We start from the raw sequence: 13,428 nt of genomic DNA on the forward strand, positions 1-13,428 counted from the left end.
AGTACTTCGTGTTTACCGGCGTGCTGGCGATGGTGACGTGTGCCGTGTTCCTGCGGCTGAACTCCGTGTTGAAGCTGGCCGTGCTGCTGGTGATGATCGCCATCTACTCGCTGCTCACCGAAGCTTTCTACACCTCGCTGTTCGTCCGCTACGACACCGTCCACCACAACACAGAGTGAGAGAGAGAGACGCCGACGCACAGAAACACAAATATATACAGATACTGTCCCTTCCTTCCTTCCTCCTTCTTCCTTCTCCCTCTTTCCTCCTCCTTCTTTCCTTCCTCCCTCCTTTCCTTCCTTCTTCTTTCTTCCCTTCCTCCTTCTCTCTCTTACCTCCTTTCTTCTGTCCTTCCTTCCTTCCTCCCTCCTTTCCTTCCTCTTTCCTTCCTTCCTCCCTCCTTTCCTTCCTTCTCCTTCCTTCCTTCCTTCCTTCCTTCCTCATTCCTTCCTTCCTTCCTCCTTCCTTCCTTCCTCCCTACTTTCCTTCCTCCTTCCTTCCTTCCTTCCTCCCTCCTTTCCTTCTTCTCTTATTCCCTCCATCCTTCTCTCTCTTACCTCCTTTCCTTCTGTCCTTCTTTCCTTCCTCCCTCCTTTCCTTCCTTCTTCTCCTTCCTCCCTCTTCCTTCCTCCTTCCTTCCTCCTTCCTTCCTTCCTTCTTCTCCTTCCTCCCTTTCTCCTTCTCTCTTCTTTCCTCCCCCTACCTTCCTCCCTTCCTTCTTTCCCTGTCCTTCTTTATTCCTCCCTCCCTCCTTTCCTTCCTCCTTCCTTCCTTCCTCCCTCCTTTCCTTCCTCCTTCCTCCTTCCTTCCTTCTTTCCTCTGTCCTTCCTTCCTTCCTCCCTCCTTTCCTTCCTCCTTCCTTCCTTCCTCCCTCCTTTCCTTCCTTCTTCCTTCGTTCCTCCCTCTTTCCATCCTCCTTTCCTTCCTTCTTCCTTCCTTCCTTCCTCCTCCTTCCTCCCTCCTCCATTCCTTTTTTCCTTCCTTCCTTCCTTCCTTCCTTCTTCTCTCTTACTTTCCTCTCCATCTTCCTTCCTCCCTTCCTTCTTTCCTCTGTCCTTCTTTCATTCCTCCCTCCCTCCTTTCCTTCCTCCTTCCTTCCTTCCTCCCTCCTTTCCTTCCTCCTTCCTTCCTTCCTCCTCCTTTCCTTCCTTCTTCCTTCGTTCCTCCCTCCTTTCCTTCCTTCTTCCTTCCTTCCTCCCTCCTTCCTCCCTCCTCCATTCCTTCATTCCTTCCTTCCTTCCTTCCTTCCTTCTTCTCTCTTTCTTTCCTCCATCTACCTTCCTCCCTTCCTTCTTTCCTCTGTCCTTCTTTCATTCCTCCTCCTTCTTTCCTCCGTTCCTTCCTTCTTCCCTCCTTTCCTTCCTTCCTTTCCTTCCTTCTTCCTTCCTTCCTTTCCTTTCCTTCTCCTCCTCCTTCCTTCCTTCCTTGATTTGAGGACAACAGGAGGGTTAAAGATGTTTCTTCTTCTACTCTCTAATATAGATATCAGCATCAGCTCCTCCAGCGTCAGTGATAAATAAGGAATCAGTCAACAGCTGAAACATGGCGACACATTTCACAGCTCAGTGACCGTAAACCTTTATCTTTACCGCACATGTTCCTCCTGTAGAGATCCAATTAGATGTAGAAGCATTGCATCATATAAAAATTAACGAGGTTAAATCGGTTAAACTGACTCTTGATTGCCTGTAGTTCATGTTAGTAAAGGACACGTGTTAAAGGAGAGTAGTACAATTATGTCTCCTCCCTCCTTATTTCCTTCCTTCCTTCCTTCCTTCCTTCCTTCCTTCCTTCCTTCTTTCTCGTTCTTCTTTCATTCTTCCCCCCTTACCTTCCTCCCTTCAACTTTCCCCCTTCTTTCTTTCCCCCTTATTTCTTTCCTCCCTCCTTTCTTTCCTTCTTCCTTTCCTTCCTTCCTCCTTCCTTCCTTCATTCCTTCCTTACTTCCTTCCTCTTTCCTTCCTTCCTCCTCCTTTCCTCCTTCTTCTTCCTTCCTCCTCCCTCCCTCCTTCTCTCTCTCTTTCCTCCCTTCCTTCTTTCCTTCTTTCCTCCCTTTCTCCTTCTCTCTTTCTTTTCTCCCCTCCCTTCCTCCCTTCCTTCTTTCCCTCCTTATTTCCCTTCCTTCTCCTTTCCTCCCTTTCTCCTTCTCTCTTTCTTTCCTCCCCCTCCCTTCCTCCCTTCCTTCTTTCCTTCCTCCTTTCCTTCCTTCCTTCCTCCTTTCAATCCTTCTTCCTTTCTCCCTCTTTTTCTTCCTCCTTACTTCCTTCCTCCCTCATTTCCTTAATTCTCCCTTCCTCCCTCCCTCCTTCTCTTTCCTCCTTCCTTCCTTCTCTCTTTCTTTCCTCCCCTACCTTCCTCCCTTCCTTCTTTCCTCTGTCCTTCTTTCATTCCTCCCTCCTTCCTTCTTTCCTTCCACCCTCCTTTCCTTCCTTCTTCCTTCCTCCCTCCCTCCTTTCCTTCCTTCTTCCTTCCTTCCTTCCTTCCTTCCTTCCTCCCTTTCCTTCCTCCTTCCTTCTTTCCTTCCTTCTTTCCTCTGTCCTTCTTTCATTCCTCCCTCCTTCCTTCTTTCCTTCCACCCTCCTTTCCTTCCTTCTTCCTTCCTCCCTCCCTCCTTTCCTTCCTTCTTCCTTCCTTCCTTCCTTCCTCCCTTTCCCTTCCTCCTTCCTTCTTTCCTTCCTTCTTTCCTCTGTCCTTCTTTCATTCCTCCCTCCTTCCTTCTTTCCACCCTCCTTTCCTTCATTCTTCCTTCCTTCTTCCTTCCTCCCCTCCTTCCTTAAACTGACTCTTGATTGCCTGTAGTTCATGTTAGTAAAGGAACACGTGTTAAAGGAGGAGAAGTACATTATGTCTCTGTCTATTTCTTCACCTCCGTCTCCGTCAGAAACACATCAGGGAGCCATGTTGACCTTTTTTCTCCTCGATATTAATGTTGCAAATGTGAGAAAACTCATCTTGTGGGCGTTCAGTGACCTTTACGGTGACAATGTACGAAGGAATCCTGAGCATATAACCGTGAAAGATATATATATATATACTGGGAAGTGATGGGAGTCCATACTGGGAAGTGATGGAAGAAGGAAGGAATGGAGGGAGGGAGGAAGAAAATTGGAAGGAATGGAGGAAGAAGGAAGGAAAGGACGGAGGGAGGGAGGAAGAAGGAAGGAAAGGAGGGAGGGAGGAAGGAAAGGAGGGAGGGAGGGAGGAAAAGGAAGGAAAGGAAGGAAAGAGGGAAGGAAAGGAGGGAGGAAGGAAGGGAGGAAAGGAAGGGAGGAAGGAGAGGAAGGAAGGAAGGAAGGATGGAAGAAAGAAGGAAGGAAGGAGGGAGGGAGAAAGGAAGGAAGGAAGGTAGGGGGAGGAAAGAAAGAGAGAAGGAAACGAAGGAGGAAAGGAGAAAGGAAGGAAGGAAAAGGAAGGAAGGAGGGAAAGGAAAGAAGGAGGGAGGGAGGAAGGAAAGAAGGAAGGGAGGAAGGAGAGGAAGGAAGGAAGGATGGAGGGAGAAAGGAAGGAAGGAAGGGAGGGGGAGGAAAGAAAGAGAGAGAAGGAGGGAAGGAGGAAAGGAGAAAGGAAGGAAGGAAAAGGAAGGAAGGAGTAAAGGAAAGAAGGAGGAGGGAGGAAAGAAAGAAGGAAGGGAGGAAAGAGACAGGAAGGAAAGAAAGAGTCAAGAAACATATTTTTGAATTGTTCATCTTGTCACTGAACTATATATTTATCTTTGTTTGTTAAAGACTGAAAACAAGAAGCACAACAACAGTGTTTCATGTATTTTCAATCACATTAAATGATGATTTTTTTCTTTTTTTTCTCAATAGAAACTTCCTGGGAACCAAAGAGACGTCTTTGCTCCTGATGGCCATGTTCCTCCTCGCTGTGTTTTACCACGGCCAGCAGGTAAGACCACAGCAGGAGGTGTGATACAGTACGAGTTCATTCTTATAGCAGATTCCCTCTTTAAGTATTCATCTTCTCATCGCAGCTGACTTTAAATGTCCTCATCCAATCAAGACATCAGAGTCACAAAAATAAATAACCAAGAGATTAACCCTCCTGTTGTCCTCGAGTCAAGGAAGGAAGGAAGGATGGAAGGGAGGAAGGATGGAAGGAAAGAAGGAAGGATGGAAGGGAGAAGAAGGAAGGAAAGATGGAAGGATTGAAGGAAGGTAGGAAGGATGGAAGGGAGGAAGGATGGAAGTGAGGAAGGAGGGAAGGAAGGAAAGGAGGAAGGGAGGATGGAAGGAAGGAAGACGAAGGAAGGATGGAAGGGAGGAAGAAGGAAGGAAAGGAGGAAGGAAGGATGGAAGGGAGAAGAAGGAAAGGAGGAAGGGAGGAAAGGAAAGAAGGAAGTAAGGAAGGTAAGAAGGAAGGAAGGAGGGAGGGAGGAAAGGAAGGAGGGAGGGGGGTAAGAAGGAAGGGAGGAAGGAAGGATGGAAGGAAGGAAGAAGAAGTAAAGAAGGAAGGAAGGACGTAAGGAAGGTAAGAAGGAAGGAATGAAGGAAGGAACAAGATGGAAAGGAGGAAGGGAGGAAAGGAAAGAAGGAAGGAAGGAAGGAAGGAAGAAGGGAGGAAGGATGGAAGGGAGGAAGAAGGAAGGAAGGATGGATGGGAGGAAGAAGGAAGGAAAGGAGGAAGGAAGGATGGAAGGGAGGAAGAAAGAAGGAAGCAGAAGGAAAGGAAGGAAGGGAGGAAAGGAAAGAAGGAAGGAACGATGGAAGGGAGGAAGAAAGAAGGAAAGGAAGGAAGGGAAGGAAGGAAAGAAGGAAGGGAGGAAGGAAGGATGGAAGGAAGGAAGAAGAAGGAAAGGGGGAAGGGAGGAAAGGAAAGAAGGAAGTATGGAAGGTAAGAAGGAGGGAGGAAGGAACAGTCAAAACAGACGGGGTCAATTTGAATAATAAAAGCAGTAACATCTTATAATCCCTCTGAAGTACAGAGAGCTCAGATGAAACCCGAAAGAAAAACTTCATTTACACTTTAATCAACGCTGACATCTCAACAGTGTCGGAGTCAGCGTGCCACAGCTCTCTCAACAGCTGGTTTTCACCCGTTTGTGATCCTGACGACAGGTGCGACAAAAAAGTGATAAGTGGATAAAACACTTTGTACATCGTGGAGTTAGTGACAGACGCTCGGAGATCACAGGCAGGTCGAGAGGTAGCGGTTCGTTCAGACATGTCTGTAAAAACAGCAGCACAGAGAAGACAGAACAGGGTTTTTTGGGGGGGGGGCTTTACCTTTTGATAGCAGATGGCCGACAGGAAACAGGGAGAGAAAGAGGAATGACCATAGACTGTATATAAAACATCCGTGACGTCACCCATTGGTTTGTGGACTGCTGCTTAGAAGCCAATAGTATCGGATCTGAGCAGCGCCATCTTGAACATTTCAGGTGCATGCTGGGAAAAATAAAAACAGGGATTCTACTTATATGGGCATCAGGAGGAGCATGAGGCGCCCTCCTGAACCTGTGAACCAATCAACCTGTCAATCACGACGTAGCCACGCCCTAATGCATACCCTGCTTTATCGTCACATATAAAATCAGGGAGGCCAAAATGTCCCAAATGAACATCATACTGCATTGAAGAAGGCTTTAAACTAGCGATTGAGACCATAAACACATTTTGAAAACGTTTACTGAGGTTAGAAATCAAGTGAGAAGTTGGTGAATTCTCCATTGACTTGTATAGAGACGGAAGTCCTTTTGACACCAAAACGGTCGCCCCCTGGTGGCCTTTTGATAGAATGCAGTTTTAAGTTACTTCCACGTTGGCCTCATTTCAGAGGACCGGAACTCCCCGCCTGGTAATGACCTGCAGGGGAAGGAAGTTTTTAAACAGCAAAGATTATGGATAAAATGTTGAAAAATTTGAATCACAAGTTTGTGTTTGTGAGTTTTGGATGAAACTAAATGACAATATAAGACTCTATAAACACTCACTGGTACACCTGTGTAATCTAATTCAACCCAATACAACAGATCTGCTTTAAATTCTACTTTATGTTAATCACTGAGGTCATTAGTAGGTGATGGTGATGTACTACGGTTCATTATATTTGCTGGTGTTCCTAATATTTTGTCCACTCAATTAACGTACATGAGAGGGACAACATTTAAATGAAGTCATTATTAGTATAAATCCACTTAAATACACTGTAGGTGGATAAAATATGTAATATTTATCATTCTTTTGTGGTTACACCATTTGACATTTTCAGGAGCATTCAGTCTTACTTTTGGTAAAAAATGGTGCAAATGTCATTTCAAATGATATAAAACCAACAAAAATACTAAATGTACATTTAAAAAAACCTGATGCTGCTTTTAAATCTATTTTTTTAACATATTTTTTTAATTGCTCACCTTGCCAACCCTTATTTGTCACTGAACATCTATGAGAAAGGAAATCTAATTTGGGTGAACTAGCCCTTTTAATTCCTATCAGCAGCATTTCATCCATAATACCAGAGAAAAGCAACAGTCAGGTGTTATTGTGCAACACACAAAGACACAGAAAAAAAACCCTCTTCATTTACACGACATATTATACAAGCCGGTTTTATAAGGATGCAGTCAGAGTCAGCAGCTCAGAGGAAACTGGTATCAGCGCGTTGCTTTCAAGCTCTCTCTATGGCAACCTTTGATCATGTAGTTCAGCGGCTCGGCGTCGGTCAGAGATGGAGGGGAGACGGCCGTAATTGAAGGTCCTTTTGTAGCCTCCATGAAAGTAGAAAGTAGAAAGCAGCCGCATTTGCAGTCATCCAGTGGCATATTGATTCTGCCCCCGGTCAATCCCACCACTTGTTTGGCAAAGCAGAGACAATGACAGCTCGCAGCGAGGCGTCTGACACTCGCCACTCTGATGGGAGAGAAAAAAAGAAAAGAAAAAGAAGAAGAAGAAGCTGTTTATGTGAGAGGCCGAGAGAAAAAGATGATATTAAACAGGCTGTTTACTCTGAGCAGGAAGTTCAATGTTCAACATGGTGATTTCTTCATCTGTGCTTTTGGGATGTACAATCAGCTTTTTATACCAATATTATAAACGATCTTTAAGTTAGCTGTTACGATTAACTATAACCACAAAACTCTGGAGAAAACTGTCAGTGTGAAACAAGTTCACGGCTATTTCCTGCAGTCTATCTGTCCGCCCTCCTGAACCTGTGAATCAATCAACCTGTCAATCACCACGTAGCCACGCCCTAATGCATACCCTGCTTTATCGTCAAATATAAAATCAGGGAGGCCAAAATGTCCCAAATGAACATCATACTGCATTGAAGAAGGCTTTAAACTAGCGATTGAGACCATAAACACATTTTGAAAACGTTTACTGAGGTTAGAAATCAAGTGAGAAGTTGGTGAATTCTCCATTGACTTGTATAGAGACGGAAGTCCTTTTGACACCAAAACGGTCGCCCCCTGGTGGCCTTTTGATAGAATGCAGTTTTAAGTTACTTCCACGTTGGCCTCCGCTCAGAGGTGGGCCTGGGAAGGAATCACAACAAATGAGCCTCAGTAAAAGCCACAGCTGCTCCTTGTTGCGTGAGGAACTAAATCTTCTTGTAATCGACTCAGGCAATGATCACAAATCTCACTATTTTTTTGGAAGGCAGCAGAGATCCAGCAGAGACGTGAAATGACAAAGTATTCAACGGGAGTAATATATCACCACTGCTAAACGCTGCGATAATGAAGCAGCTTCGTTGAGAGCGAGTCTTTTCAAAGCTTTTACAGCGGAAAACTCACAATGTCGACGCTCATTGTTGAGAACACGTGTGTGAACAGAGAGAGAGAGAAGGGTGTAAATACATTAGTTAATGCGTCTTTCAGAGGAGACCTTTAAGTGTTTTTTACTGTGTTGTGAAGAAGAGCCTATTAGTGCAGAAAGATGGAGGACGGTCTTTCACTCCTTTATTCCTCTTCTTCACCGCCTCTTTCATCAGGAGAAGCTCATTCAGTGCAAAATCTTCACAATAACCCAGAAAATAACATTTGCACACATTCTCCCTTTTTACATTTATATTGAACTTATGAGTGCGCATTTCATTTTATAAGCCTGATAGATGAGATTTCGGGTAAATGATTCTCTTTAACTCCATTATCATGCATTTAAAAGATTAATAATATGAGTAAATGTATTGAATCAAGTGTGAATCAAGCCAAAGCCCCCACTTTTTATTCATAATAAACTAATGGCAGCAGGGCACAGAAGCCAGATTAGGTTGTTCTTCATGTGAACGCTGCTTCCTGTCCGAGCTGTAATTACATTATCAAGCATCGGCCGACACGTAGCTGCAGCACAAGAGGCTCTTATGTTGAAATGTGAAATCATTTTAAGATCAATAGTCATGGTCATTACCTAATGGTGCCGGTGGATGAAGAAGAAATCATTTCATTATAGTGAATGTAAATAGATCTTTTATCTTTCACACTATAGACACAGCTCATATGAGTGTTTTCTGATTTGTCACCTAATATTAAGATTTGATGAATACACTTAACCCTCCTGTTGTCCTCGAGTCAAGGAAGGAAGGGAGGGAGGAAAGAAGGAAGAAGGAAGGAAAAGAGGGAGTGATGAAGGAAGGAAAGGAGGGAAGGAATTAAAGGAGGGAGGAAGGAGGAAGGAAGTGAGGAAGGAAGGGAGGAAGAAGGAAGGAAAGGAGGGAAGAAGGAAGGAAGGAAGGAAGGGAAGGAGGAAAGAAGGAAGGAGGCAAAGAATGAAAGGAAGGAAATGAAGGAGGAAGGAAGGGACGAAAGGAAGGAAGGACGGAGGAAAGAAGGAAGGAAGGAGGGAGGGAGAAAGGAAAAGAGGAAGGGAGGAAAGGAAGGAAAGAAGGACAGAGGAAAGAAGGAAGGGAGGAAGGTTGGGGGGAGGAAAGAAAGAGAGAAGGAGAGAGGAAGGAAGGAAGGAAGGAGGCAATGAAAGAAGAAGGGGGGAAGGACAGAAGGAAGGAAGAAAGGGGGATAAAGGAAGGAAAGAAGGAAGGGAGGAAAGAGAGAGGAAGGAAAGAAAGAGAGAAGGAGGGAGGGAGGAAGGACAGATAGAAGGAAGGAAGAAAGGAAAGAAGGAACATTCAAAAAAGACGGGGTCAATTTGACCCGGCAGGACGACAGGAAGGTTAATTGGTTAAATCTGCATTAAAAGTCACTTTATGTGTTTTAATTGTTATGTGTTACGTTGTTGTTTGTGATGCTGATAAACATTTTTATTTATGCAAATTTAAAAAACAATCAAAAAATCAAAACATTATTCAAGATTAAAGATTATTCCAACATTTATTAATGACTGACAGGTAATTTATGAATGTGAATAGATGTAGAGACTAATTATGAGTCAGAATATAAACAGTATGAAGGAAGGAAAGGAGGGAGGAAGGAGGAAGGAAGGGAGGAAGGAAGGGAGGAAGGAAGGGAGGAAGGAAGGAAGAAGGAAAACATATTTGCTGTTGTAATTAAGTTGTATAAGAGATGACAGCAGCTTTTACACTGAGTTAAATGTTTATTAGGATTGAGCAGCTAAGTGCATTTTTTCTGGGAGGGTTTTTAAATGAAAGTGTCACCCAGATTGTGAACCGCGGAGGTCATGTTAGTTAACGACTAAGCGACCGGCCGCCATCTCATTATTATCCTGCCGCCAAACCCAAACCGGCCGCTGTGGGCTTTTACAGTCTTAATTACAAAAAAAAAAAAAAAACAACAGAAAATGAGATTGAAGTTTTGTACTCACTCATATGATTAATGGGACTAATTGATACAAAGATTAATCACAAAACTGTTTCCGCCAATCGCCAGAGACAGGCGCTTAAATCCTCACAGGCTTATCTGCTTGCCCGCGAAATTAATTTTCAATATCAGGGTTTTTTTGTTCTTTCCTTTTTTTCTCCCCCCCCCCCCCCCCCCCCCTTGACATGTTTTAACCAAATGGTACCGACTTATTGTTTGGCTCTAATGTATTCAAATTACTTTGTATTAATTGTGCATTGAGAAAAAGCAATTTGTGTTGCCTATTAGACTCCTTTTTTTGGCTCCCGCTCCATAATTGATCCAACCTTTAACAGATTTTTTAATTCCAGAAACACAGTTCAGCTTTTCCATCATTTAAATGATATAAACAACAGACTTTCCCACCTCATCCTGGTTGAATTTTTCATTAGAAGCAGTTAATAAAGTCTGTCTGGAAAGGAAAAAGAAAGAGGAGAAGGAGTTTAAGAAGGAGCATAAAACGTTTGGAGATATTGAAGATAACAGTGAAAAGTCCTGGTTATCGGTTACTATAAAGATTAATAGATAGTTACTGTATCAGGCAGCGTTAGCAGGGTCACAATGAGCTCATTATGATCAACTCCTCTAAGTCTGTGAGGAGTGACAAGAAAATATATTTTAATTTGATACTTTATTGAGTCACTTTCACCCTCAGTTGGTCTCGTCTTATTCCTCACACGTCTCTAATTGTAATTCAACTTTTTTCCTTCACGGATAAAAAAAAAAAAAATGTCACAGTAAAAAGCTGCATTTAAATTAACTCCATGATTTCATCACATCATAGCGTTACCAACACAAAGCCTTTATTTTTAGCTGTTATGTGTGTTTATGATTCTGTTGTTTTTTTATCTTCCCTGAAAGATAAAATGCTTTCCAAAGGGTGAAACCAACATTTACATCCTTTGTTTTTTCTACATCCATCCAGTCCTCGGGTTTAATGATCTTCCACCTCTATGATTAGGGAAAGATTGTACTCAAACCAACGTTAGCAGTAATGTGTCGGCTGTGACACAATCACACTTTTTTTATATCCAATCTGGGTGATGAAGTTGTTACATTTTGACCAGGATGATGGACGATATCTCTGATTCTGCTGTATTGATTTTGATTGAGTCATATTTAAAGTGTTTGAGTTGGTAAATATGAACGTTAACTACTTATTTAAACCTGTTTTTGCAGGATTGCTTGTAGGGAAACAGCTTGGCCTGTCATGATAACTACTTTGGTTGGACCAGAAATAATCGCAATAAACAATATTATTGTCATTTGAAGATAATTTTATACCACCATTATGGTTGGGGACAGAGTTATTTACCTTTAATCTCCACTCAGGCGGACACAGTGAGGAATGGAGGACACTACTCACTTAGCCAATGTGTCATGAATAGCCTCTTAGCTGCTAATGTGAAGTGTGTACATGTATCATACGATAAGTCCATATATAGACATGATGATGCTGATAATTACGTCATTGTTGGGTCGATAACTATTGTGACAGGCCTAGAAAAAAACAACACAAAGACAAATGACACTGAATTTGTAATAATAAGTCATCCAAATAGTTAACTTACTGTAATCATTTTATTGGGATAAACTTAAAAACTAAATATTGGTACTTTTACATAAGTGGAATAAATCAAATAATGCAAACACATAAGCTTGTATGTAGCGTTTGAATGGCATTTATTTATATAGATAGATAGATAGATAGATAGATAGATAGATAGATAGATAGATAGATAGATAGATAGATAGATAGATAGATAGATAGATACTTTATTAATCCCAAAGGAAATTAACTGTCTCATTACCATTGTTCTTATTTTATAGTAAAAGTTACAAATCACTACCTAGATGATTTAAATTGGGAGAAAAAAGAAATAAGAATATAAAATAAAGTTTTATTTTTAAGGTGTATTTTCTGGTTCTGCCACTGGAGGGCGCCAGAGATCAAAACGTTCAAATTCTGCACATATAGAGGCTTTAAGTAAAAAAATGAGATACTTTACTAAGCATCAGTTTTTTTCTGTGTTGTAGCTGGAGTACACGGCCCGGCTGGACTTCCTGTGGCGCGTTCAGGCCAAAGAGGAGATCAACGAGATGAAGGAGCTGCGAGAACACAACGAGAACATGCTGCGGAACATCCTGCCGAGCCACGTGGCCCGACACTTCCTGGAGAAGGACCGGGACAACGAGGTCCGTACAAACTCACACATCCGTCACGTGTTTGAATTTAATCTCACTTTGACTCTCTGAAACAATGAATATTAACTTTGCTTTATTTTATATGTGATGGTATTACACAACAACATGTCAGAGGTTTTAAGTGCTGGGGGAGCTCCTAAATTTGGGGAATAATTATCTAATAAACTACTAACTGGAGCGTCCAATACCTGAACACTAAATTATCATGTGATAATATTGTTGATATAACAAAGAAAGCTGCTGACTATTTATTGCTGTATTGTTTTATTGTGATGGATTATCTGCTTCAAGCGCATTTGAAGCCTCTCAGTTTATTTTCATACCTACAGAAATCAATATAAATTAGTCAAGATGGCATGAAATGAATCTTATGTTAAAGAAAATTCTGATTTATTAAGTTAATGCTGCTGAGATCTCTGAAGAGTCGGCAAACACGAGCAGTCAGACGACCAGACAGTTAAATCAGATTAAGCGATATATTGAATTAATTGAATTTATTAGATTTTTGGTTTTTTTTAGCACAATGTGTAAAATGTACAAAATAGGAAAATCGAGTTATAAACATAGATGACGTGATTAGTTTCAGTACTTGATCAGCTGCTAGGTGAATTTAATGAAAATGACTCTTCTCTCTGATCTGAGCTCTCAGGTTGTGTTAGTTGACGGGGTTTCATCTCTGGTTAACGGAGTTGAAGCTCTGAGAGTTGAAAGCTAACTAGCAACTGCCTGCAGATATCAGACTGATGAACACAATCAGCACATCAGTTAATAAGCAGACTTTTCTAATCTGTGTTCAAACTGATTATTAAACTGTTGTCTGAGCTCTATCAGAACAGTCTATAGATGAACTGGATAACATGCATTAAGCGATGCAGATCTTTTATTATTCTTATTCAACTGTTTAAAGAATTTAGTTTAAAACCAACAATGAACTGATCTACTAACAAGTATTGTGTGTGTATCAAAGCCTGATATATCTTATTCCTCTGAGCTGTAGACCTTCTGAGCTCCATTAGCACGGTCCATAGACAGACGTATTTTATGTATAATGATGTCTTCCAGGGGGTGCAGCTATTCTTTTACTGGCATTGTTATAGCGCATGCAATAAACCTGCAACATCCCTGGTTCGGCATGGGACTGTTGTTGCATGTCATAACCATATATCTCTCCTCTTGTTTACTGTCGGCCTCGCTGCCAACAACTGTCCAATAAAGGCAAAAAAGCCCCCAAAAAATGAAAATAAAATGGGCCCTACTTCAGATGATCTAACCCACTTTATTTTGGGGTCAAACTAAAATTAGCATACATGAAATGTCTGTAATTGCTCCAGAAGTCATTTTAGCAACATTTCCACATCTCAGCTATTACAATTTTGTGAGTAAAATATTATTACTGATAAAACCCACAAACAATCCAACATCATCCCCTCTTTTACCAACCAAGATTAAGATTAAACTATGATTAATAT

General features: G+C 42.0%; 1 protein-coding gene and 1 pseudogene across 1 annotated transcript in view; one reads left to right on the forward strand and one right to left on the reverse strand.

Annotated features, from left to right (window-relative positions):
- LOC133991108 (tripartite motif-containing protein 16-like) overlaps window positions 1-13,428 on the reverse strand; it is a 445,082-nt pseudogene that overhangs the window by 382,362 nt on the left and 49,292 nt on the right.
- adcy8 (adenylate cyclase 8 (brain)) overlaps window positions 1-13,428 on the forward strand; it is a 40,111-nt gene that overhangs the window by 15,812 nt on the left and 10,871 nt on the right. The window contains exons 8-9 of the mRNA XM_062428299.1: window positions 3,810-3,888; window positions 11,792-11,950. Coding sequence (XP_062284283.1) covers window positions 3,810-3,888; window positions 11,792-11,950 — 238 coding nt within the window. The remainder of the gene's footprint in view (window positions 1-3,809; window positions 3,889-11,791; window positions 11,951-13,428) is intronic.

This window comes from Scomber scombrus, chromosome 11 (assembly GCF_963691925.1).
Source record: "Scomber scombrus chromosome 11, fScoSco1.1, whole genome shotgun sequence".
NCBI classification, from domain to species: Eukaryota; Metazoa; Chordata; class Actinopteri; order Scombriformes; family Scombridae; genus Scomber; species Scomber scombrus.